General features: G+C 40.2%; 1 protein-coding gene across 3 annotated transcripts in view; it reads right to left on the reverse strand.

The window, feature by feature from the left end:
- The window catches only part of tiam2a (TIAM Rac1 associated GEF 2a), a 217,100-nt gene extending 194,022 nt beyond the window's left edge, over nt 1-23,078 (reverse strand). For 2 of the 3 annotated variants that reach the window (XM_052012773.1, XM_052012771.1), the window contains exon 1: nt 22,869-23,078. In XM_052012773.1, the coding sequence (XP_051868733.1) occupies nt 22,869-22,947 (79 nt within the window). In that variant the 5' untranslated portion in view covers nt 22,948-23,078. The remainder of the gene's footprint in view (nt 1-22,868) is intronic. The other variant, XM_052012772.1, reaches the window with a different exon arrangement.
- Between the last annotated feature and the right edge of the window lie 506 nt (nt 23,079-23,584).

Genomic DNA, 23,584 nt, shown 5'->3' on the forward strand with positions numbered 1-23,584 from the left:
CTAGTATAGCATACCATAACTACTTAAAAAAAAGAAATAGGCTAGAATCCATCATATAAAATAGCAACTGCCTGGAATGAATAAAAGGACTTTGTTGAACAATTCATAAACAGTGATATGTATCTGTACCAGACGTGGACAAAAATGTTTTTGTTGGTCCTGATAGTTTTCTTTTGCCAGTGTTCATATCAAATGGGAGCCAAACAATCTATTTATACCACTATTCAGCTATATGGTCTATTGAAGTACCACCTGCACAGAAGATACCCAAGTTTCCTCCCATATTTCCTTCATGGCATGGCACATATAGCGAAGAAGCCATTCAGCCCATTGCACCTATACCTGCCCTTTGAAAGTGCCACCCAATTAGTTATACTTTTCTGCTAAAGCAAGGTAGTTAGGCTACTATCTCCCATCTTCAAATACTCACCTAAATACTTTTTGAAAGTTATTATTGAATCTGGTTTCACCACCCCAACATGCAAAGTATTCCAGACTCAACTCCACTTGGAAGAAGAAAAATCAACTCCTTTTTTATTGGTTAATTATTTTAAATCTACAAATAATTATCGACTCTCGTCAGTGGAAACTCTCCTCACTTCCTTTATCAAAGTTCTTTACAATTTTGAACTTCACTTTTAAAACTCATCCTTTAACCTCTTAACACAAGAAAATAGGAGCAGGAGTAGGTCACGGCCCTTAAGCCTGCCCCACCATTCAATATGATCATAGCTGACGCTGGCCTCTTTTCTTCCAGTTCCCCATGATCCTCAATCTTTCAAATATTTATCCATCTCCACCTTGAATTTATCTAATGATCTGGCCTCCACCACTCTCGCGGGCAGAGAATTCCAAGGTTCACTACCCTCCCAGAGAAGAAAGTTTTATTCACCTCAGTTTTAAATGACTGGCCCCTTCTACTCTATTTAGAGTGAAACCTTCTTCTGAAGATAGCCTATAACTGTCATGCACTCCTGGCATCTTTCTAGTGAATTTCTTCTCCACCACCTCGTCATTCTTCCAGCAACGTGGCACCCAAAGCAAGACTTTGGCAGAACTTATCTAGTGATTCAGTTACTTCCATTTTGAATGTTGCACCTGCCCCTTCAATGGACTTGTAGTTGAGAAATCTGGTTCCTGCAAAGCCATCAACCAAACTCTTAACAAGCAATTGTTTCATATCTAGGGTTGCTGTAGCACCTGCTACAAACCACTGCCCTCACCCTTGATGAGTTCGCAGGTGTCTTTATTCCTGCACCTCCTTTAAAATTGCACTGTTTAGGTCGGATATTCTCTCTATATTAATTCGGACAAAATGCATCACTTTGCATTTCACAGCATAAAGTTAGATTCAAAATGTATTTGTCCATTGAGGATTGATACAAACTGCTAATTTATCTCCATGAGGTTATTTTTGGTCATCAGACCCACCCTTCCTGAAACAAGGTGATTATTATTCACATAACAGAAGTTCCTCTGTTGCCTATAAGCGTTTTCAGATACTTATCCCTCCTCCTTCTTTTCCCACCCCTTCTCCAAAACCACATATCAACTCTTTTAGATAGTCGGGTACAAGGTTGACCTGCTTCTGCTCCAATTCTGGGGTTCTGAGGTGATGATGAGGCCAATGTTGGAACCAAAAGATTCTGCCACTGGTCAGGAAGTGGGTGCTTCAGAGGACAGACATATGTATGCTGTGCTTCTGTGTGCCCCTGAAAAATGGATGAGATTTTCAATGCCATCCGGAGTGCTCCACTGCGCTTCTGAGCAGTCATGGGCCAAGGATTTCCACATGTCACTATATCTCACTTTTTCTAAGGAGGCCATTAGAACCTTTGAGTCACTTCCTCTACCCACCTGGTAATTTCTTTCTATGTCAGAGCTTGACCAATGTGACCTGTCATTGGAACTAACTGAATGTAGTTAGGGCTTCAGTGCCAGGATGTTGGCCTGGGAGAGGATGTTGATGCTGGTTCACACGTCAGTGGATTTGGAGGCTTCTATGAAGACAGCACTCATGGTATTTTTCCAGTGCCAAAAGGCTGTATTGGTACAATAAGGGAGACCATGAATTTCATCACTGATGGCTTCCACAATATAAGAAATTTGAGAAGAATGCTCCATAATCCTTATATTGGTTACAGAGTGGGCCCTTGGGTGTTTGAGATGTAGATACTCTTGACAGTCCTGAAAGATCCACACATGCCATTGATATCTGAGAGCCTCTGGACCTCTTGCATTCTCTCCGCCCACTGCTCTTTAGATCAGCAAGGAATCATTGAATTACCCTGTATATCTCTCCTTGACACCAAAATGTGAAAACCCAGTAGGCTGACAAAGCTTCCATTTCTGCAGAATCTCAAAAAATATTTCAAGTGTAACACAGTTGCTGTAATCAACAACCAAAGGTCTAAACATATGTTGCCCAGGATATATTTTTTCCAAATATTTCAGACACCCAAAATTGCTTTCATTACATTACCCCATCCTGTTGGAATCTCATGGCTTCTACATTGTTATTTCAGTACCATACCACACTTTAAATTCAATTATTTTTGTATTTTGTGATGAAGTTAAATGAAAAGCATTAATTTGTAAAATCTTAACTTTACAACAGTTTTATTAGCTAGCAACACCTAGACAACAGCAAAACAAACATCAGGCTGTTCATCAATTACAGCTCAGCATTCAGTACCATCATCCCCTCAGTACTAATCAACAAGTTTCAAAACCTGGGCCTCTGTACCTCCCTCTGCAACTGGATTCTCAACTTCCTCATTAGGAGACTACAGTTAGTGCAGATCGGTAATAACATCTCCTCCTCACTGACAATCAACACAGGCGCACCTCAAAGATGCATGCTTAGCCCACTGCTCTACTCTCTCTACACTCATAACTGTGTGGCTAAGCACAGCTGAAGCACCATCTATAAATTTGCACGACACCACTGTTGGTAGAATGACAGATGGCGACAAGGAGGCGTACAGGAGAGAGATAGATTGGCTGGTTGAATGGTGTCGCAACAACAAATCTCGAACTCAACATCAGCAAGACCAAGGAATTGATTTTGGGATTCAGGAAGGGGAAGTAAGGAGAACACATACCAGTCCTCACTGAGGGGTCAGCGGTGGAAAGGGTGAGCAGCTTCAAGTTCCTGGATATCAACATCTTGAAGGATCTATCCTGGGCCCAACACATTGACGCAATCATAAAGAAGGCATGCCAGCAGCTCTACTTCATTAGAAGTTTGAGGAGATTTGGTATGTCACCAAAGACTCTTACAAATCTCTATAGATGTACGGTGGAGAGCACTCTGACTGGTTGAATGACAGCCTGGTACAGAGCCTCCAACGCACAGGATTGCAAGAGGCTGCAGAGGGCTGTGGACTCAGCCAGCTCCATTGCTGACACAACCCTCCCCACCATAGAGGACATCTTCGAGAGGCAGCGCCTCATGAAGGCAGCATCCATTACTAAGGATCCTCACCACCCAGGACATGCCCTCTTCTTGTTACTACCATCGGGGAAGAAGTACAGGAGCCTGAAGACCCACACTCAATGACTTAGGAACAGCTTCTTCCCTTCCGCTGTCAGATTTCTGAACAGTCCATGAATCCATGAACACTACCTCATTATTCCATTTCTGTACCATTTATTTTGCAATTTACAGTAATGTCTTTGCACTATACTGCTACCGCAAAACAAATTTCATGTCATACAAGACAGTGATATTAAACCCAATTCTGATTAAAATGATAGTGATATCCCACACTGTAAAATGGATGTACGGCTATTGTGGAAGATATAGTGCTTTTGTAACTTCAATTTTATTTGGTATTACCACCTTCAGCATTACACAGACACTAGCTGACTAGTTCCAAGTCTGCAATAAGAATTACATCAGAGCATGTGAAACATATAGACTGTAAATATCATGGCCACTCACAAGAGAGCTCCAATAATAAACATCTTTGAACTTGCACAGGTGGATTCTTATTACTTCTCAACATATCCATGGTAACCATTTCATCCAAAAGAACAAGGTTTCAATAACCAAACCAAACATGCATACTAATTGCTGTATATCCAAGGCGCTAAGCAACCATAAATATTGGCAGCAATACTTAAGTTTATACATGCATTGCATCCAACCACAGCTCTCACCTTTATTACTTGGCAAGTGTTCAGATTGTGTGATTAACTTCAATAGATTATAAACATGATGTGCAAGTGCGCTTTGTACATGAAAGTTCAATCCTTTACCAGTACATTCCATTAAATGTTAAATCTGTGATTACAACAGCTGCCTCTCACTTCAGAAACTACAGGATTGATTTTCACCTACCAACATATTGTTTATTCTGCGCAATTACAAATCAGATTCTGAACTGTTCAGGACTTCACTTGGATACATCGACATGCCTGTGCACAGATCCACTTAATTAGGAAGGCAAGAAAGCTCACACTCCCAAATTTAAATAATCTGTTTCAAAGTCACCACTGATCTTGTGGACAAAAGTTAATCACAAAACAAGCCTAAAATTGCTCTGCACAATCTCCCAGAGTAGATGCAATGTTCCTCTCTGCCATCCAAATTCTACAATTCTCCTGTGAGAAAAGTCTGCTGAGACAGTCCTTCAGGATCAAGGGTGAAGTTTCATCAAGAGCAAGTTTCACCAAGGAGCACAAGGTGCCTGTGTGTAATTTCCACAAATATTAGTTGGCCATTGCACACCAGCTACCATAAAGGCTTGGAACAGCTGGATCTAGGTCCAATAGGAAGGAAAACCAAGACAATTAGAGGCTAGGTTCTACTGCACAGACTCAGCACACACTCCATGTACAGACACACTCTTGACCACCATTCACCTAAACACAAACACATCTTCCACAGTCTTCTCCTCAGTCTCCCTACCTCAGATCACTTTCTCCAAAGTACCTCCCCTCAGTGCCCACACTCTGCTCCCTCCCCCTTCACTCACCTCATTATTATTTAGCCCACTCCCCCCTCCTTCTCCTCATAAATCCCAGGCAACCAGTGCCTCTCTGCTCCCCAATCCCTACTCCACCTACAACTGGTCCCAGCAGCCATGCCACCCAAAACCTGCAGCCAAGCCCAGAACCCCCAGGCCTCTTCTAGAAGGAATGGGGAGAATCTGCCCCACTGGTGTTGCCTGATGGTAGCATGCTATAGTATCCTGCTGGGTCCTAATGTACACTCTCTCAGTGGACAGGAGCAGATTCATCCTGCAGGAGTGGGCCAACATCTTTGAGCAGCAGAAATAATGACCCTAAGCTCAGGGTCTGTCATCAGGCTCTCTCCAAGCTCCCTGGAGATCTCTCTCTCTCCCCTGTGCTCCTCTACACTCCCTAGACCCTTCTCCTGTACTCTAATTTTCTCACGACATAGGAGGAGGCTATTCAATCCAAGAAGTCCATAGCATCTCTCAGAGCAATCTTATTGACCCCACTTATTTCCCATTTACCTACTCTTTCATATACCCATCAACTACATCCCAACTATCCTAACACACAGTTCAACTAGGGTTAATTTATAGTAGCAAATTAACCAAGAAATCTCTTTCTTTCCCCACCCCCCCCCCCACCCCAATTTCCCTGGTCCCCTTTCTCCTGCATTTGTTTTACACTTCCCTGGTCACTTTCTCTTCCCATGCTCCTGATAACATGACTGCTCCCCAATACTTTATAACTGGACCAAGGCATGTTACAACATGCCTTGTTAAGTTAAACTTTCTCCCTATTATTTATGGGAAGTGCAAATTTCTTAGGGCCATCTGCAGCCTTATCAGTGACAGGATGAGTTTATTTCCATGACCAAAGTGTTTTAAGGATTGAGAAATAAACATACAAATTAAGTAATAAGAATTATAGGGTACAGAAAGCATTATAAAAGAAAGAGATTGGAAAAAAAAGAAAAAAACATGTTTATAAGTCTAATGATTTCTTCACCCAATTTATTTCAGAAATCAGATTCCACTGTTTAAACTGTCTGAAAATTCTGATGGTTTGGCCTCTGATTCACCAAGTGATATTTGCCATGGTTTTTTTGTCAACTTAGTGGGCCTTGATTCCCTTGCTCCCTTCACTGGAAAGTTTATTAGAACATTGTGTAACATAAAAAAATGAATCGAAACAGTATTGAGGTATTAACAACATCCAATAGTCTGGAAAATCAGCACCAGTGTAGGCACCAAAGTCCTGAACATGCCAGATTATTGGAGTTTTACTGTATATTAGTACAGAAAAGTGGCAGCATATCAGAAACGTCAGGTGGTAAAATGTTCGAATGTACAAGTTTCTTGGAGATCTCAGGGAAGTGATGGACTGGCTGCAGAATGGAGATGTCCAGTAAATCATTGTGCTTTGCATTTCACAAGATCTCTTCCTCAGCACAAGTTGCTGGAAGATTTTTATGATCAATAACAGCATGTACATTTAGCTCACTCATTTGGCAGTAATATTTGAGCTGTTAGGTTTAGAAATATAGTAATGCAGAAAATAAAGAAGGGAATTGGTATGAAGTCATTAAGGTCTAATAGCAAGTTTGGACATGGTAAACATAATTTCTTTGGTTGCTAAATTAATTAATCTTTTACACAAAATTGGCTTTAATTCACTAACATGCTCGATCAGCAACAGAATATTGGGTAATCCCAACCAGTTCATTACTCAATGCAAATTTGAAGCTGGCAAAATTAAGAATGTTTCAACTTTAACTCTTCTGTAATATCCTTTTCCCAACAACACACAAGCATTCAAACTTCTTTTTTGCTGGCGTTTGATCTTATCTATATTTTGAAGTAATTGAACACAAAAACCCATGGCAATATGATCTTAATAATCCTGGTGTGACACCATAAAATGGCAGAGTCTATAAATCTCTTTGAAAGTTTACTCGCATTACACCAAAGAAAAAGTTAGCTATTAACACACATTAGATCTGACAAAAATAGTAATTGTTTAAAAAAAAATAACCAACAGAAGATATACAACTACAATACAAACTGGAATATATTGATAATGTTTCCTGAAAAATAATTGAGAATCAGTTATTAGCTGTTAAACATCCATTGTAAGTAACCCAGAATAAAATCTGGAACATAATCTAACTTGTCACTTGTGCAAAATCAGATTAAGTTTTCTAATCTAAATATCCAGTTACTTTTTGCTTCAGGAAACACAAAGCCTCATTCTAGATAGAACCTGGATAGTCTCCATGAACTGTATTGAACAATAGTTTGTTAATTGGTTTGACTGGCATATGGTTCCACAAGAAAAGCCCAAGTTAATCACATGGTCAGAGAGATCATTTCCCACACTATCATTCTAGGTTTAGTAACTAACAAACATCTGAATAATAAAACACAAGGTTTAAAAGGAAAATGAAGCAATGGTTTATCATCAGTTTTAGAATCACACAGTTACAGATTTTTTTTTCATTTCCTGAAGAAAAATTAGATGGTTCAACAGGATATAGGGGTAAAATAGAACTGTAGCTAAACCATGAAATAAAAAGGACAAAGTATTTGTGCAGTCAGACATCTCGGTCACATGGATGAGTCAGGCTAAGGGCCCCACTTCCATGCTGTATGACTCTAAGTGAAGGACAAGATTGCTGGTCTCATGGAAAAAACTAGGGGTGGCACTGTTGATTCTTCGCTTAAATGTGAGGAAGTTTGGAGTCCATTTATTCAATATTTTCATATGATATAGATCCCTTTTCAATAATCTTTGAATTTAGAGGAGCAGAGTTGACAACATAATAATGCTCTTGTTCATCGAGAGATATCAGTCCTTTTTTTTTCTTTTGAAATTTTTTTTTAAAGTTTGTTTCGTTTTATTACTTTCAATTTTTTTTCGATTTGGGTTTTTTTTATATAATAAATCTTGTTCTTTCTCCTTTTGACTTCCTTTTTGTAATATATTCAATTACCAAGAAACCGTGGGGCCTGGAATATATTTTTTATTCTTTGTGACTATATATGTCATGATTGTCCTCCCGATCTCTTTGTATTACGTGTTTAATTACCGATGTTATATGTATTAATCTGTATTAATTTGAAAATTAATAAAAAGATTGAAAAAGAGATTGCTGGGACCCCAGCAGAGATTTTTACATCTTTGTTAGCTATGGGTGAGGTACCAGAAGATGGCTAACATTGTCCTTTTATTTAACAAAGGCAGCAGGAATAAACCACGGAACTGCTGGCCAGTGAGCCTGACATTTATTGGTAGGGTTTCTGAGAGTCAGGATTTATTTGCATTTCCAAAGGCAAGGACTGATTAGGGGGATAGTAAGCATAGCTCTACTCTCTCTACGCTCATGACTGTGTGGCTAGGCACAGCTCAAACACCACCTCTAAATTTGCCGATGACACTACTGCTGTTGGCAGAATCTCAGATGGCGACAGGCAGCGTACAGGAGTGAGATAGTTCGACTGGTTGAGTGGTGTCACAACAACAACCTCGCACTCAATGTCAGCAAGACCAAGGAATTGATTGTGGACTTCAGGAAGGGAAGTCAGGAGAACATACACCAGTCCTCATTGAGGGGTCAGCAGTGGAAAGTGTGAGCAGCTTCAAGTTCCTGGGCATCAACATCTCAGAGGTTCTATCCTGGGCCCAACAGATTGATGCAATCACGAAGGCGGCACACCAGTGGCTCTACCTCATTACAAGTTTGAGGAGATTTGGTATGTCACCAAAGACTCTTACAAATTTCTATAGCTATACGGTGGAGAACATTCTGACTGGTTGCATCTCCTCCTGGTATGGAGGCTCCAATGTGCAGGATCAAAAGAGGCTGCAGAGGGTTGTAGACTCAGCCAGCTCCATCACAGGCACAACCTGCCCCACCATCAAGGACATCTTCAAGAGGTGGTGCCTCAAGAAGGCAGCACCTCAAGAAGGAGGCATCCATCATTAAGGACCCTCACCATCCGGGACATGCCCTCTTCTCATTACTACCTCAGGGAGAAGGTACAGGAACCTGAAGACCCATACTCAACGTTTCAGGAACAATTTCTTCCCCTCTGCCATTAGATTTCTGGATGTTTCATGAGCCTATGAACTCTACCTCGTTATTCCTCTTTTGCGCTATTTTATTTTTGGTAACTTACAGTAATTTTTATGTATTGCACTGTATTGCTGCCAATAAAAAACAAATTCCATGAAGTAGGTCAGTGATAATAAGCCTGATTCTGATTCCGAGTTTGTTCATGGGAGATCATGTCTCACAAATTTGATTCAGTTTTTTTTTTGGAAAAAGTGACCAAAAGGATTGATGAGGGCTGGGTAGTGGACATTGTCAACATGGACTTTAGCATGGCCTTTTGACAAGGTCCTGCAAGGGATGGAATACATGAGATCCAGGGTGAGATCGCAAATTGGTAGAAAGCAGAGAGTTGTAGTGGATGATTGGTTTTCAGATTGGAGGCCTGTGAGCAGTGGTGTGTCAGAAGAATTCATGCTGGGTCCTCTATTGTTTGTCATAATATATATTAATGATTTGGATGAGAATGTAGGTGGCATGATTAGTAAGTTCACAGATGACACCAAAATTGGTGGTTTAATGGACAGTGAAGAACATTGTCCAAGGTTACAGATCTACTGGGAAAGTGGGCAAGGGAATGGCAGATGGAATTTAACTTGAACAAGTGTGAAATTCACAGTGAATGGCAGGGTCCTGTTGAACAGAGACACCTTGGGGTAGGAATACATTGTTCCCTGGAAGTAGAAACACAGGTAGACGGAATGTTGAAGATATATGGCATGCTTGCCTTCATCAGCCAAGGTATTGAATTCAAGAGTTGAGACGTCATATTACAGTTGTACAAAATGTTGGCTCGGCCATACTTGGAGAATGGTATGCAGTTCTGGTCACCACACTACAGGAAGGACATAATTAAGCTAGAAGGGGTGCAGAAAGGATTCACAAGGATGTTGCCTGGATTGAAGGGTTTAAAGGGGATCCAAGGATAGATTTTTCACTGAGAGTAGTTGGTATATGGAATGAGCTACCAGAGGAGGTGGTGGCATCGAGGGATATGGAATTAATGCAGGCCAGTGGGTTAGGTATAGATAGGCATGATGGTCAGCATAGACATGGTGCTTTGAAGGGTCTGTTTCTATGCTGTACAACTCTAAAATTAGTCAAGAGTGGAAGATTTGGCTCCAGTATGACAAGTGTAATTAAATGTTTGGAATACATTCATAGACTATTCCCAGTTGAAGGCTACTTATTATAGACCTACATAGTGTACTGCATAAAAACAACCTCAAATACAGATCACAAGGCTCAACAATTACAGTGGCATATACTTGAGTCTTCAGCAGATTTAGGCAATTCAAACGTAATGGAAAATTATTTCACTCTTCCTCTTCCATCAGAGAACCATAATGGATTTACATGCATTTAGGACTGACAGCAATTGCAAAATACAGCATTTGGTCAGCGTGATTTAGAGACATTGAGAATAGAAGCTCCCAAATTAATCCTCCCATCCTTTAAATTACACTCTGCTGTCAGTACTACCACAGGCAGTTTTCAATGTAAACGTAATGGAATTTATAAAATATGAAATTATGTGCAATCAAAGTTTATCACCTTAAACTGCAACTCCCCATCATATTAAGAGCACTGGAAAACAACATGAGAAACACCATATTATTTTATATTCGTGGCAAGTATAAATTTTAAAGAATTCAAAGAAAGAAATTTACATTTATATCACAGCACAAAATATTCACCGATGTTGTTCTGCCTCTTCTATGTAATGAACAGAGCAAAATAATTTCTTACAAACTGAACTTCAAGGAATGTGACAATAAACACAAATTACATTTTGGGAAGGCACAGGCAGCATTCCATACAAGGCAAAAAAAAGTGCGCATGCAGCTCATACGATTATGTAGTCTTGCAGTGGTGGCAATTATCTCTAAATTGAAACCATTTTGAAAAATCTACATCATTGTGAAGTTTAGGCAAAATTCAAATGAGGTCAATTGTAAGCTCTAATCTACTCAATCTCTCCTTATATGACAGAACTATCGCCTTGGAGCCAGTGAATTTTCACCACACATCTATATCTTTTTTTTAGGTAAGGAGACCAAAATTGTACACAATGCTCCAGGTGTTGTCCTCTCAAGACCCTTTATAACAGCAGTAAGATATCTTGTACTCATATCCTTTAGCAACAAGGTCCAACATACAAGTTGCCTTCCTAACAGCCTGCTGCACCTGCCTGTTAGCTTTCAGAACCCAAAGTGGGGACACAGAGACTCAGCCACGGGTGGGGCAGGAAGGCCTGACAGGCCTGTCGAATGGGTAGTTTATGAAGTGATAGGTTTCTCCCACTCAGATTCTGTGGGCTCCTGACAAAATGGACGAGGTTCTATTCTCAGTTCCACCCAGAAAGCTGCTTCTTCATTTTGAATGGCCATAGCCACAGGTTCTCATGAGTTGGTGGTATGTTACCCTTTCTCAATAAGGCTTTCAGAACATGCTTCTTCTGTTCACCTGATGATCTCTTGCCACGACCAAGCCCTGAGTGTGTTATAGCAACCTGGTTGGGCATGCAAATAATGAAGCTTATCCAAAGGAGGATCTCAATCAAGGGTCAGTCTCAAAATGGCACTATCAGCCATTTATGACTGAGGGGAGAAGAGATTTCTTCCTCCAAATGGTAGTATAGGGGCCCAGTCACTCAGTAAATTCAAGATAGAGTTCACTATGTTTTTTTTTAAAAATATTAATCAGGGCCTCAATAGGATGTCAGCCTGGGTGAACGACGATATTGATTTGTTCATCCCGTTAGTGGATTTGAAGGATTTTGCAGAGACAGCGTTGGTAATACCTCTCCTGTGCTTTGGGGTGCCAACTGTAGAGAGTCTGCATCTCAGCAGCATGAAGGAGGATAGGGATCACTGCTGCACAGTAGACCACAAGCTTTGTGCTGAGCTTAAGGTCCTGATCTTCAAATATTTTGTCTGAGATGGCTAAAGGCTATACTGGAACACTGAACATGATAGTGAATTTCATCATTTGTCTTTGTTCAGAGGTGGCTCCAAATATATGGTGTCTTCATGGGCTTTACCAGTGACGGGGTTGGTAGAGGGGCTTTGTTTTGCAGATGTTCAGACCCATTCTCTTGTGTGCTTCAGTAATTGAATCAATAACCAAAATTCAGCCTCCAAATGCTGACATTTATAACCGTTATCTGTCCCTGTACTGCAGCTTGATGACTACAGTTGGAATGACTTTGATTCTGGAATGGAAGTGGCAGAGATTGAATGGCTCCCCATCTGTCCTGTAGATTATCTCCATTCCAGCATGAGACAAGATGTTCCACTGCAGCGAGAAAGACTGGGAAAAGTCTTGGAGTGACAATGCAGCCTTGCCTGACACTGGTTATTGGTTAAGGTTGTGAATTGCATGCATGGTATAAGAGGTGTGACATATAACAGATCCAGGCAAATTCCAATAGGTAGCCAAAGTTGAGAAGAATGTGCTACAATCCCTCTTATTTGATGGAGTCAAAGATCATGTATTGTGGTTTATTTCTCAATTGCCTAGTTTTGCATCCTCATCCATGGACAGCAAAGCAGTTAAGAAGTCAAACTGTACTTGGGCTTTATTGTAAGAGGATCAAAACAAAAGTAGAGGCATTTTGTTCCAATTATATAGAGGCCTGGTGAGACCACCTCTGGAATAATATATCCAGGCCCCCTCTCTCTGAGGGTGGATACATTTACAATTGAAGTAGTGCACTGAAGGCTCACCAGATTGATTAGAGGGATGGCAGTTTTGTCATACAAGGAGAGATTTAGGAGACTGGACCTATACTTTCTTGAGCTTAGAAACGGTGACCTCCTGGAAATGTACAAAATGCTTATAGGATTTGAATTCTTAAAGGGATGTTCAGTTCTGGCTAGGGTGTCCAGAACCAGGGGGCCACAGTCTCAGAATGATGGGTTGACCATTCTGGAGAAGAACATTTCTTCACCGATAGGATAGTGAATCTCTGGGTTGTGGAGGTTCAATCACTGATAACATTTAAGGCAGGGAACAATAGATTTTCATATACTGAAGTATATGAGGGTTAATGCAGGAATGTGGTGCCGAGGTAGAAGATCAGCCATGGTAAAGGAGACACGAAGGGCTGAGTGTCCTGCTCCTTCTTCTTGTCGAGATGGAATGAGCGTCAAGAGTGAAAACAGCAATAGAAAATTCTCAAAAAGAAATGAGACTTTGGAAAAATGAAATAAAATTTCTTCACCTCCATTAGAATGCAAGGAATCAAAATTATGCCTGTTTGAAAGTAGAGACCGTGTAAAAGGGATGGGTAAGCAACTCGCTTCACCTATTCATTTAGCTGGATGGTATTTGGATTGTTGCTGCTTACCCAGCAGAATATCACATGTACTTGAACAAATGAGGCTAATTCAGAAATTGCAGAGCATAGTCATTATTCTTCATTAGCAAGATGCTTTCTCCAGAAACCATTACAGTTTAAATCAGTACCTGAAACCCCTGACCCCTGCCAACAGACAAACCAGTCTGATCAACCCTGATGTTAACTGAAGAGACAAAATTAGTATACATCATCTTTTAAAATCTGAACAGCAAACAATGCAGCTGCAAAAAAAAAGACAAGAACACTGCATTTCTTATGGATAATGAAACAGTAGCTTTAATTTCAGGTGTTTCATTTGATTTGCATTTCTCTGATAATTACAGAGCATGCTTCCTGTACTATTGAGTAATTGATAGTTCTGGTGGCTGAACATGTACTCGTCAGATAAATTGCTCTGTGCTCTTGTACCCAGCTATATGTAGGGTTTGATACTCTGAATCCAGGTTTAAATAATGCCAGGGTTAAAATTTTATTCAGTGTTTTTAAACTGAAATCTATCTGAAATTCAACATAAATTAACATGATAGAATGAGGTTGCAGGTACAGTGAAGTAAACTTCAATATTTATCAACAATGGCTCCAAATACATTAAACTTCCTTTCCATACCAATAAAGTTACTAGAAGCTACTCGATCATTGCAGACCAGCTTTCTTCATGTTTAGTTTTATTCAGAGTTCTAATGATCTAAAGATAAATTCATACTCAATAAATTTTGTTTATTAAAGACAATTAAAAAAAAGAGAAGTGAACATCTATTCACTTCAAATGTAAACCATGTTGTCATAGAATGCCACAATGAGCGGCAGAAAGAAAAGTGCTGGACAGATGAAACTTGATTTAGTCTACGTTAATCTTATTAGACTGACATGCACAAGAATGTTAATTGAGTACCTTTTTTTTAAAAAAGCATGTCAGGGTTCAATCAGGAACATAATGATGTTTTAAAATTACAAACACACAACAGCATTACTGCTTGCAGCACTGCTGGTTAATGCAAGGCTCAGGCTAGCACCGTCTTCAGGGACTGTCAGAATGAACACAATATAGTTCCGACTTGACTGAAGAATTCAATAGCTCTGCCATGTTAACGTAATTACTGGATAAAATGATTAGCACCAAACAAGGATAACTGTTACTAAGATCTTCCAAGGATTATTCTAGTACTTTTGCAAAACAATAAATTTCTAATCCTTCAATTGCACAAGTGATAAGAATCATTTTTGTTAACACATCTTCCACACTTGTTAATGTAAAGTGATCTCTAATCTTTGAAGAAACCAATAGGAAGGGATTCTGAACTTTCCCAAATGCTTTCCTCACATCAGTCTGAAAGGAACAAATAATGCTGGAAACTAATAAAGCTGAGTATTACTTTCACTTCTTCCTCTTCACTCCTATTTGGAATTATTTAAGGAGTTATGCGAGCTCAGAATCTCTCACTCACGATACCTACATCACTACTTCCAAAACCACAAAACCCTGGCTATTTCTTCCAGCTCTCAATAAATTTCTAGAAAAATGCACCGAGACAGTTGATTATAGAATGGCAAATCCCCACAGAAAGGTTGAGGTCAGGGGAGGGGAAGTGAGGTGGGGGCAGAGGTTGCTGTTACAGGCAAGTTGGGGCTCTGATTCCAAAAACTTGGTCACTTCAGGCAAATGCAGGATCCTGCTCAGCTATAACATCAAAGTCTGTATGCACTTGCTCCAGAGTTATGTACAGAACAGAAATCTAGGTTAAATATAGAGATTTATTGGTGCCTTTAGAGTGAATCAGCACCAAGAGCGAACTTATAGGAAAGAAATCAGCAGAGATGGTAAAAGATTTCCTGAAAGATTACATTCTGGAAGAAATTGTACAATTAACATGGAATGAAATCACATGACCGTAGTCTAACTATACACAGTCCACAGCATATTGCCTGTTAAAGTAACAAATTATAATCACACTCCAAGGAATAAACACTGTTGCAAAATATCTAAACACAAATAATTTATTTTGCTTCCTGTTTGAAAATAAAGCAAGCATTAGAAAAACTTTGGACTGTACAATGCAAAGCAATCCAAGTAAATAAACAATCTTTAGTTGTTGCAAATACAAAGCATTTTACTAATAACTCAGGGCAATTTACATTTGATCAAAAGGGTTGTTTTTAAGCATGAATACCAATGTGTTCTGAGAAAAAGCCAGGAAATCAAATACTTGTTTTTGAAGTCCGTCCACATTTCCCATCTTATCTAACAAAAACCCTGGACTTGTACCTTAAAGGCAATAAAATGAGAAGCCATGAAAGATCTAAAATATCCTCCCAATAATACAGAATAAATAGTTTATAAAATATCACATTAATGAATCAAGATTACAATCTGCTTCCTACCTGAAGCTGTCGGATGGTCCATGGGCACCAATCAACCAGTGGCACACGGCCACACAGCCATTCATTGTAAACTCAACAAGTCAGCACCAGAAAGTTATTCGCTACAGAATCCTAAAGCACTGAAGGACATTTCTGACCATGGCACCTTTGTTGGTGCTCTGAAAATGCTATCCAATCAGTCCCAGTCCTCTTTTCCCATTTCAGAGCTCTGTAATTTTATCCTCCAACACCATTTTTAGAGTTACTATTGAAATCCACTTAAACAGCACTTCTGAGTTCCTAAAAGCCCACCTATGATTTCTGAATAAAGTTCAAGAAAGGGAATGCCACAAAAGCTTTATCATGATCCTGAGCTAATTTTGATTTTTTTTGTAAACAATAATTTGGGTTATTAGATATCTTAGACTTCTGCTGAGTTAATGCTCATGCCTGAAAAGTCACAGCATCACAATTTGAAACCTCATCGAGAGACCTCCAAGAAAAACTTGTACACACCATCTTTCAAATTTAGCTTTGAATCCAGGTTTGATATGGAAGATTCTATGGTATTTTTCACTGTAGATTGGGACAGATCTTCCAGTGTCCTTGGCGTCATTTATCCTTTCATCAACATCAGCAACAGATAACGTGTCAGTTTGTCTCTGTTGTTTGTGGGATTCTGCTGTATGCTAATAAACAACCACATTTCCTGACAATAGAAAAATTCTTTCACTAGTTGTGACTAAATGTAAGATTTATTGATAGAGTAGAGCTAAGAGTCAGTAAGATCAAGCCAAACCAGAATTACTGTGAGGCCTGAGTAGATTGATGGGGTGGAGGAGCTTACAGGAAGAAAGCTAACAGGAGCCTGTCCTCCTTAGGTGAACCCTCAGGATTGAGGATGACTTGATTTCATTCCAGTTTACTGGACTGAGGTGTCTGATGAGGGGATCACAGATTCATCCAGATGGAGCAGGAGGTGGATGACAGGATAGGCAGGTGGGTTATGAAGTTGTGCACACCTACTGCTGTTATTTTCTTGGATTTTGGGTACTCCCAATACTTGGACATGAGGTTCTCAATTCCATCTCAAATGCTCCTCCTCCACTTTGTATGATCAAGGCCAGGAATTCTCAAGAGTCAGTGGGTATATTGTATACAGGATGACATTATGGAATTGAAAACAAGCAAGTGTTTTTTATGGCTATTTGGCATTGGCAGCTAGTCTGACCAGTCCCGCTCCACCATCTTTCCCCAACCCCTCAAATCCCAGTGCTAGCCCTTAAATTATCACCTGTAATAAATTCTGTAAAGTTTGAAAACAGAAATTCTGGTGTCCTGGAATTATTATACTTCTGAATAACTAACCTGAAATTTTTAATTGTAGATTAAAAAATGCATTTAGAACTGACCCTTACAATGATTTGCAAACATTCTCAAATAATGCAATATACTTACAGGAAGAATACAGCAAATTTCAGAATTACAATACACTCTGCATCAACATTTTGGGGAAAAAAGGGAAAAGTGATATCCCTGAAAATTTCAAAATGTTAATCTGGGTGGGATTAAAATTGTTTTGAGTGAAGTGCTTTACTTCTACACTTCCAATCACATCAATATCTGAGAATTTTGTCAGCTTTCATATGTCCCTTTTGGGTACAGCAAACCACTTAGGAAATAATAAGCTAACCACATAACTGGTAGCACTCAGCTTCCTCTCTTCATCCCTGCAGTAGGTGACTATTCTGTCAGTCCAAGACTTCAGCTAAATCACTTTGCATGAAATGAAGGAACTTTAGCAGAGCATCTCCGCCAGTTAATCCATTACTACCCTGGACACAGGGCAGAAGCAGCCGGGTAAGAATTACCACACAAGCCATTATCAAAGAAGTGAATCTATTCATATAATTACGCATACAAGAGCATAGTATTTCTTTTTAGTAGCTGACAGAGGAACAAAAAAAAGAGAACAAAGCAGGATTGTTAGAAGACTAAACTAATTGTGCAGTTTCCTTTCAGTATTAAAAACGTTTATTTGATTGTACTAATTTTAAGTAGATAACCCAGGTTAATAGCATTTGTGTGATCCCACTAGTAAATATTGTGTTTAAAGAAGATATACTTAAAAAGTCAGTGTGATGGATGTATTACAATTTCCTTTAGATTGGTTAAAATTAATTGCATTTTTCCCTTGCGTAAATGGACTTGATGGCTCAGCCAATGTCAACTTATTTATGTAATCGAATATTAGCCCAAATGCCTGAGGGAAGGAGTTAAATGGATGCAGGATGCTTCCCCTGAGAGGAGAAGAATTTAATATAGAAGTCAGAAGTGAACTGGCAGCAATGAACTGGGACTCAACCACTGCACCAGAGTGCTAGGACAAGCATTCATCACTGAGTTTCTCTAAATGTGCAGTTTTCATTCCAGTTGTGTGGGTGTATGGAAATAGAGAGCACAGCACAGGTGCTTCACCACCTAGAAGGCAGAAACACTTGCAGGTCAATGACTAATACAACGATGCATACAGAGAGATGAAGGATACACAACTGATAACACTTGGTCCATCTACTCTGCTGAGAATGGTCTGTATGGAATCACAAAACAGTTGCAGCAGACGAACCCCCACGCAGATTGCACTGAGGTACTAAAGTAATAAAATGCAAACACAAGATGTGGAACATTAAATAATTGTTGAATAAATAAAGGATGTATTGAACAATTGCCCAAATTATGTCCGGACTGAAAACTTGTAAAACATCTTGTGCTATCAATTCTGGACATTTTGCCAAAACAGATTTATCGCAAATCTTTGCTGTGCCTCTTTGGCCCCGAGGTTCCAATGAAACATTTTTTGCACAGCAACATTTTCAATTCTCCCTTCATGAACAGTGGAATATCTTTAAGTTTTCTGCTAAAGTCTGAGACTCACGGTAAAATGTTTATTTGGTCACCTTTCCATCCATCACCCTGTTCCATTATTCTAGCTTCACCACAATAAAACAGATTTCTGAATAGAGTGCAATTGAAGAGCAAAAAACTGTCCTTCCTACCCTGTTACAATTGAAGTTAATGCAAGAATACTTATTTATTTGCCTTGGTCATTAACTTTTTTTTACAAAAAAGATGCAGCAAAGGATTTCCCTGTCCAGAGGTATTTTAATATCTCCTCGGTAGCCCGTGAAGCTTAAGCTCTAAAAAGTATTCTGGTCAGATCCGCATTTGAAGTTGAACACATGCAGAATCTCAGTTCCAATACAATCTTATGTTAGGCATGAAAAAAATGTATACATTCTTTAAGAATGTTGGGACTCTAATGCCAAATGAAACAAGAAATTTGTGATCCAAGACTGCTTTATTCTGCTTAAAAAAAACACAGGATCAGTACAACAGAACTTAAGCCAAAAAAAAAGCAGGCTACACAAAAACAATGTAACAGTGAGCTCTACTGAACACAAAAGTAAATTTGAAATTAATTCCATTTTGTTCCAAATTTTTATTCAATGAATATTGATATTATATTGCTGAATTACATAACAGAAAAAAATGAAACTGTAGTGAACTAAGAGGAGAGTAAAACACTTCAAAAGGACACAGGCAGAACAGGAATAGGTGAACAAAAGCAGATAAAATTAATACTGAGAAATGTGAAGTGCCACATGTCTGTAGAAAGAATGAGGAGAGGCAATATAAACTAGAGGACATAAATATGAAAAGGGTACAAAAATAGAGAGACCTGAAGAGTAAATGTGCATAAATCATTGAAACAAGCAGGACTGTTTGAAAGCAGTTAAATAAGTACCAAAGATGCTGTGCTTTGTAGGTGGAGGCGAAATATAAAAGCAAGAAAGTTATGGTGAACCTTCATAAAACACTGGGTGCCATGTTGAAAACGATGTGTAGTTATGGGCACTGCACTTCAGGTGAGAGTTAATAGCCATAGCCAGTATGTAGAAGAGATTTACCAGAACAATACACAGAGAGGTTGGAGAAGCTGCAATTGTTATCCATGGAACAGGGAAGGCTGAAGGAGATCATTAAAAATCATGAAGCGAACACACTGTTTTCGCTGGCAGAAGGGGCGAACCAGAGTAGCAAGTGAACCAAATGTTGTAGAAGAACTTGATTTTAATTTAATTGAAATAAGTGGTTAGGTCCAGAATGCATAGCCAGGGCTAATAATGGAGGTAGATTCAATCGTGGCGTTCAAAGGGAACTGTGCAAGTAATTGAAAAAGAGCAAAGTAAAACTCTGGACCTATGATGAATAAAGCAGGGGAGTGGGATTACCTAGATTGCTCTTGCATAGCACTGGCACAGATGGTCTTCCGATGTTGTAAACTTCTTTGATTTGAGTAGAAGATTTTTTCTTCAATTGCAGTTAAAGTTAGGACCTTGCTTGACTACTTAAATTATATCCTTTGACTAGTATTCCCTGATAGATATAACACTGCAGGAAAAGAGAAGGCTCCTAACACCACCACCACTCCATATAAACAGATACTGGCTAAACACAGAGGCTGTCCTCACCCAACCCTGAGGTACATCTGATCACTCTGCAGCAGGCCTATAACCAGAAATATTGACCAGATTATTCTTTTCACTAGACTGTAAGGCCTGGTGAGACAACATCTGGAGTTCTAAGCACCACATCTTAGAAAGAATATATTGGTCTTGGAAGGAGAGCAACATCAATTCAAAATAATCCATCAAGGTTCCAAGGACTAGCGAGATGACATTACCTGGATTTTTGGTTTCTAGAATTTAGAAGGTTCATAGCTGATTGGATTGAGGTTTTAGACTTTAAGTTAATTGTTTCTATCTGACTATTTTTTCTCTGGAGTATTAGAGAGTCATAGATACAGCATGGAAGTAGTCCCTTCAGCCCACTGAGTCTGTGTGGACCATCAACTACACATTTACAGCAATCTAACCACAATTCCATTTTTTATTCTCCCCATTTTCTCATCAGCTCCCCTCAGATTCTACCATTCCCCAACACGCGAGGGGCAATTAACTTTCCAAACCCAACGTCTATGGGATGTGGGATGAAACCAGAGCACCCAGAAGAAACACACAGTCACAAGGAGAAGGTGAAAACACCAGACAGTACTCGACGTCAGGATTGAACCTGGGTCTCTGGCACTGTGAGGCAGCACTCTAGCAGCTGCGCTAATGTGCCGCCCTGGAATTCTTGGGTTATTGGCCATAACATTAAAATTAGAACCAGATACAAAGAGAAGACATTAAAATGAATATTAAATCTGAAATCAAATAAAGAAATTGATGTACTAGAGTATAAAGGGTATGGAGCAGAGGCAGCCAAGGAAAATTATAGTGTACATCAACCCCGATTTTAGTGGAACAAGCTGAAGGGGGTCTAAATGGCCTGCTTCTGTTCTAAGCACTGAAGTCAATTTTTTAGATTCCAAGTGCTGAGATCAGTTAACTCACCACAAATTTGGCATCAAACCCAAGACTTTCCTTCTCCATATGCTTCAAGATTGCACCATATGGAACATTTAGAGAGAGCCCCATCGGCGAGGGGATCAGGATGTTAGCAAGGTACTCAGAATGCACAAAATCCACCTCAGTCACTCTAAGAACAAAGGTCTGTCTAAAAACGCAGAGCCACACAACTGCGGGTATTAACGGCTAACCAACTCCCCGATCGTTAATTAGGCAAGACTCATTTATCTGTAAGATTCTGTCAACAGCACTAAACCAACATACAGCCTCATTCGTCCAAAGTAGAGCCTTGACTCGTAACATCGTTCATGAGAAAATACGAAACAAACACGTTAAATGAATTATCTAAACTTTGACAGAATTCCTTGAAGATTTGCACTGAAATTCCCAACAACTGCAAAAAAAATAATGTAAACTTTTTAAATAACAGAATACTCAGATCCGGTAGTGCCTGTGCAGTTTCAGCTCAAAGATGTTTTACAAGGAATCATTTTACTTCGAAATTAGTACATAGAGAAGGATGTATTCGAAACAAAGGAAGTCACAATCCTTCTGATCTTTTCAGAAAGTTTCAGACTGCCACTTAAATAAACCCTAAAGAGTATGCCGGTTAGATCTTTCCTACACCACCCAAGGCTGTAATATAGACCTAATTGGAATAATGTGTCCTGATGTACTGCCACGTTCTTCTGAAGAGGAATTTCCTCTCGGCACGCACCATGCAGACCGCTGTCACTGCATTACTGTCCTTGGCTCCGATCCGTCCACTCTACCACTTCCAAACACACACAATCAGACTCTTTTCAACAGGGTTCTCGCCGTCTTTTTTTTAAATCCCTCCATCCCGCAAATTCAGAATCATTCAAAAAAAAAGTTGGCAAAACTGGACTGGGACATTCCAAGCATCACAGAAAAACACGGCGTAAATAATCTTATAAAAATAAACTGCACAGACGAGTAGGAACTGTTTTCCACCTCTAAAAACACCGCTCTCGGTCCTTGGGAGTAAAAATAAACACAGACATAACTCTCAGATCATCAGCCCGACAGTTTAATGAAGACATCATAACACCGAACTGGAAATAGCGAAGGAGCAGGGAGTGCCTCCCATCCCCCACAGCCGGTGACCACAGCCGCCGCTCCTTCCCCAGGTAACGGCACGGCTTTCCGCTGCCCCCTCTCACTGCCCCTTCTCCACACACCAACCCGGCGTCACTGTCAAGGAGTTGCTGCGGTCCTTCCTGGAAGTAAACACCGAGCTGGATTCCCGGGGGTGGGATGGGGGGGGGGGTGGTGTGGGGATGAGGACATAGCAACCATCTCGGATACTTACCACCCCCCACAAAAAATACAAAGCGGCTCCGCCTAAAGCTCGGGAAGATTGTGTTTGCCTTAATTAGGCACTGGTGTTCAGGCTGCCTGACAAAAGGAGGACTCTCAAAGTTTGAGGGAGAGAGAGAGAAAAAAACAATGCACAACTTCCCGAGGAGCAAGGAGACTGGCAGCAGCCTGGAGAGGAACAGTAGAGTGGCAACAAAGGGAGCTTTGGAAAGCAGCAAAGTCGAGCAGGGCTCTGCGGGAACAAATCTGGTGTCAAACTTACCAGCTGCCGAGAGAAACTTGGAGACTTGGAGACCAAGAGGCAAATGTGAGAGGCGCCCTTTCCCTTCCTTTCCTTTCATGCAAGGGTGGAGTACATGCCCCCCTCACTCACTCACTCAGTGCTACAGTAGGTGTCCCAGTGTGCACGCCCAGCCACTCACTACCGGCCTGATTTTTACCCCATACTCGCCGAAACTTCTCCCGACAATGAGCCCACCGCAGCCTCGGCACGCGAGCGCATGTCCGCACGCTCATTGGTGGCTCGGCGCTGTCAGTCACCCGGCCTTGCGCTCCCATTGGCTCACCGTCCTCATTCTCGCCCTTCACTGCGTGTGATGTCACTCGCCGAGAGCTGCTGCAGAGTTTACATTGAAGTTGAATATTGCACATACTTGGCTGTGACTGTATTTCAAATCAATGGCAATTCATTGTATCGTGTAAAGACAGGGTGAACCCAAGTTATTGGATGCCATTACCACCGTTTTCTCACCTTTCTTGTTGTTTGAATCTCCCCTGTATCTCCACCCCACCATGTCATCAGCATATTCTTTTGTCCTCTATATCTGTACAGGTTCTACCCGACGGTCAGTTGTACAAACTGACATCCTCCTCTGGCAATTTGCACGTCTTTAGCGAGTTAACTGCACTTTTGTGATTAGTGCATTTTTTTTTACCCCATCACGCACGTTTTATTTCCTAAGGCCTGATGAAGTGTCC

Source organism: Pristis pectinata, chromosome 3, assembly GCF_009764475.1.
Source record: "Pristis pectinata isolate sPriPec2 chromosome 3, sPriPec2.1.pri, whole genome shotgun sequence".
NCBI classification, from domain to species: domain Eukaryota; kingdom Metazoa; phylum Chordata; class Chondrichthyes; order Rhinopristiformes; family Pristidae; genus Pristis; species Pristis pectinata.